Consider the following 4,429-nt stretch of genomic DNA (forward strand, 5'->3'; position numbering starts at 1 on the left):
ATATAATCATCAGGCAACATTTTTTTGGCACAAGCCAAAAATCAAATCAACAGGCAAGTTGAAAAAGCAGCTGTTTGATATGAGAACAAACAGTTTCAAATGGCTCATTCAAAATGATCTTCCAATTTCAGCGATTTTTATTCTGTGATTAATGTTGAAAAGAATGCAAGTACTATTGCACATTCAATGTTATTAAATAAACTGTAATGCCCCTTAAAGTCTTAAACATGGTCTTCGAGGAGGACTGACCGTCTGAACGGCATTTAACTGAATGTTGTATGGTGTAATCGTCTTATGGAAATATTATTTGTTTTAGCATGTTAATAATTTCTGGTATAATACATAGGCGAAAATATTTTAATGAATTTTTTTAAAACTGGTATTAAGTCTGTTTTGGGATCTGCAGATAATGATCAAGCCCCAACTGCTCCAGAAACAGTGGAAAAACTTGTGGATCGGTTATTACATTCAGTTTTATTAGATGACAGACGCGATGCATGCAAGGCGTTAAGGGCTCTCTCTAGAGAGTATCGCGTTGAGGTTGGTGCTCAAGGTATGACAGCAATTATTCAAATACTGCGAAATGATTATCAGGATTCTGAAATTGTAAGTTATTCATTGGATACACTTTGTAACGTGGTAACATGTGAAGAGTATGAAAATGAATGTGATAGAAGTCAAATATCTGCAAGCATTGGTGAACAGTTTACAGAAATGTTTATTAAGGTTCCGGAAAATGTTGGTTTAATAATGGATTGTTTAGAAACATACGACTTTAAAGTACGAAGAGGAGCCATCCATCTGTTAACAATGCTTATATCAAATAGAACACGCGATTTACAAAACATAATCTTAGTCAATCCTTTAGGAATTTCAAAGTTAATGGATTTGCTTAAGGACAGTCGCGAAGCAATAAGGAATGATGCACTTTTACTTTTGATTCAACTAACTAACAGTAACACTAATATTCAGAAAATTGTTACATTTGAAAATGCGTATGATAAAATATTTCAAATAATTCATGATGAGGGACGTTCAGATGGTGGTATTATAGTAGAAGATTGTCTAATACTTCTTTTAAATTTACTTAAAAATAATTCCAGCAATCAACAATTTTTTAAAGAAGGTTCATACATTCAAAAACTAGCAGAAATGTTTGTTTTTTCATTAACAGCAGATAGTTGGACTCCCCAAAAAGTTTCAAATGTTCACTGCATGCTTCAAGTTGTAAGAACTTTGGTAAGTCCCAATAATCAGCAAATAATGATTTGTGCATGCCAAAATGTAATGCGACAATCCAAATTGTTGAACTCGCTTTGTATAATCCTGATGAGTAGTGGTATACCAGCAGATATTTTAACTGAAACAATCAATACTATTGGAGAGGTAATTAGAGCTAATATTGAAAATCAAAACGATTTTGATATGGTTGTGGCACCTAGTATGCCGCCACGTCCTGCTTTGGTAGTCTTATTAATGACAATGATAAATGAAAAACAGCTTTTATCATTGCGTTGTGCTGTTCTTTATTGTGTGCAATGCTATTTATATCGAAATGATTATGGAAAGAAAACTGTAATTCAAACGTTATTACCGTCATCAACACTCGACAATCTCAGACTTTCCACAGGTCAACTCTTATGTACTGGACTATTTTCTTCTAATGCTTTAGCGAATTGGTTCTCTGCTGTTGCGTTGATGCATACATTAGTTGATAATATTAAACAGAAAGAAGAATTATTAAGAGTTCTGTTAGCCTCACCAAATGGATCTAAGCCAATGACTTTATTAGATCAGTGCACTACATTGCTTCAACAAGAAGGTTGCAAATTACAGAGTAAACTAGGTATTATTATGCTACTAAGTACTTGGCTAGCCTATTGCCCTGTTGCGGTCAAAGCATTTATAAGTAGCGAAGGTACTATGGCTTTTATAATTGCACAAATAAGCGCTAATGAACATGGTGAAGAAGAGTATTTAGTGCAAGGCAGTTGTGCATTCTTAATGGGTCTCTGCATCCAATTCAATGACAATACCATTCCATCTCAAACGAGTAAAGATATCTGCCAGTTAATTGGTAAACGCATTGGTCAGGAAACATTTTGCTGCAAAATAACTGAAGTATCACATCACAAAGCTTATGTTAAAGCATGCAAAGAAATGTATATACGTGTTAAAAGTTCATCTGACGTGTTTTTAGATTATGAATATTGTAAATTGTATAAGTCTTTAGAAACTCAAATAATTAAATTAATTAATAATATAGATTTGAACACCGAAGAATTATCGGAACTTTCATTAACTACGGATTCTATTTTACTTGTGACTCAATATAAAAATATTATCAGAGGCCTAGGCAATGAAATTGATTCCTTAAAAGAAAATGTAAAACTTCTTGAAGTAAAAAATACAGAACTGGAAAATGAACTTCTTAAATTGAAAGAAAAAAATGTGCATTTATCGGATTATAATACGTTGTTAAAAGCACAAGTTTTATCAACGCAACATGTTCAATCAGTACAGGGTAACAATTTAATGCACTTAAATGAAGATCAGAATAATTCGGATTCTGTCGGTGATGCTAATGATAAAAATACTAAAGAAATATTACTTAATCGTTTAGCGGATGAGACACTTCGTGCAAAAATTGCAAATGATGAATTAGTGAAACTACGAACAGATCAAGAAAATTTATTTATGCTCTTATTAGATCAAGATAATAAGATAGCAATGTATAAACGACAAATATACGAAGCTGGTTTAAGTATATTAGAAGATTCTGGAACAGATGATTTGAGAAACGAGTAATGTTGTAATTCAGTTTTAACTACCAATGTTAACACATCTAAACAATGTATTTTTTATAAATATAAAAACAGTATATGAAAACTTAAAACAGTTTCAGTGGGATTAAACGGCTAATAAAAGAAAAAAAAATGACTAATAGTTTTTATCAATATTTTTTCTTCCCTTAATATCTGACGTTCAATAAAGTTTTACAAATAAAAAATACTGGATTTTTCGAAAAATTGAGGCAGTTCCATTTAATTTACTAAAAGCAATAATAGTATATTTTAAATTGAAATTTAGTGCGAATCAAGATAAATGTGTAGAAAAGGTTTTCGTTGTCTCATTGATCTGAAAATGGGTTAAGATTAAATTAAGAATGATTGAAGCAAACTTGGACGAGTTTTTCTTTTATGTATATTTAGATTATTCAATTTTATATTATCTGCTTTTACTTAAAACTTTCTTTTAATATACATACAGACAAGGCTATGCCAAAACATTGCTAGAGAGAATAGTAAGTGAAAAAGTAATTGAAACAAATATAAATTATTTTACCTCTGTTAAAAAATTATGGGAAAGTGCCATCTATGCAATCAAACATATAAACAGTCGCACTTATGACAAAATAGTTGTTATTATCAGCAAGACGAAATAGATTTTTGGTACCCTTTTTTTTTGTAGTATTCTTTGTTGTTGCACAATTAATAAATTGCTTTATTTGCAAGAATTTTCTTAAAACCAATCTGAAAAAAAAACTCGTCTTAAGAAATATATGAAAAATTTCTCGTCTATTTATTTGAAAAAGTTTAGTTAATACACACAATTTTCGATCTCTCAAAAAAGAGTATTAACACTATAAAACCTAAGTTTTTGAACTTAAACTCGTTATTGTTAGAAATATCTAAAAGGAAATCAGGATGCTGATTTAGGTTCAATAGTATCAAACTAACCTAACACTTAAAAAATCACAAAAAAAAAATTAGGATAAGTTAAGATAAATTATTAAATATTGTAATATATTGAAATAAATTATTAGTATGGCCACAATGCACTCCACATGTTCAGCAGCCAACCAATGTAGCAAAATTTTTTTAGGAGTCAGGAGTTGTTGTTCATAGCGTTAAGGCGCTAATAAATTGTTACTGCTGTTTTAGGCAATAAAATATATAATAAATTGTCACAACTGTTACTACTGTTTTAAGCAATTAACTATCTAATAAATAGTTACAACTGCTATTACTGTTTTAAGCAATTAAATATCTAATAAACTGTTACATGGTGTCAGAAGTGGGATACTGAAAATATTATACATTAAGAAACAAAAACAAAGTGTTCGGGTGTCAAGATGGCTTACAATCAGGGACCGTAACAGGTATCATAAAAAAAATAAAAATCATCTTATAACTGTTATCATTTGCATTTTAAAATAAAACTCAAAAAATAATAATTAAATTTGATTTTTATTATATTCATCAAAAATAATTATTATTATATGCCTTTTATTTTTTCGCGCAGAAATAACTCTTAAAATTTGCTTCTTATTTTAAAACGCACAAATAACTGGTATACTTGCGTTATATAATATAAAAAGCAAGAGTATCGCGCAAATTCTGCGCGATATTTTTAAAATGAAAATATA

At 29.9% G+C, this 4,429-nt stretch overlaps 1 protein-coding gene across 1 annotated transcript; it reads left to right on the top strand.

The window, feature by feature from the left end:
- The first annotated feature begins 310 nt into the window (after nt 1-310).
- On the top strand, nt 311-2,940 carry LOC119686759 (general vesicular transport factor p115-like). The gene has a single exon (XM_038101116.1). The coding sequence runs from the start codon at nt 361-363 to the stop codon at nt 2,806-2,808; it is 2,448 nt and encodes an 815-aa protein (XP_037957044.1). The 5' UTR covers nt 311-360; the 3' UTR covers nt 2,809-2,940.
- The last annotated feature ends 1,489 nt before the right edge of the window (nt 2,941-4,429 follow it).

This window comes from Teleopsis dalmanni, chromosome 1, assembly GCF_002237135.1.
Source record: "Teleopsis dalmanni isolate 2A chromosome 1, ASM223713v2, whole genome shotgun sequence".
Classification (NCBI taxonomy): Eukaryota; Metazoa; Arthropoda; class Insecta; order Diptera; family Diopsidae; genus Teleopsis; species Teleopsis dalmanni.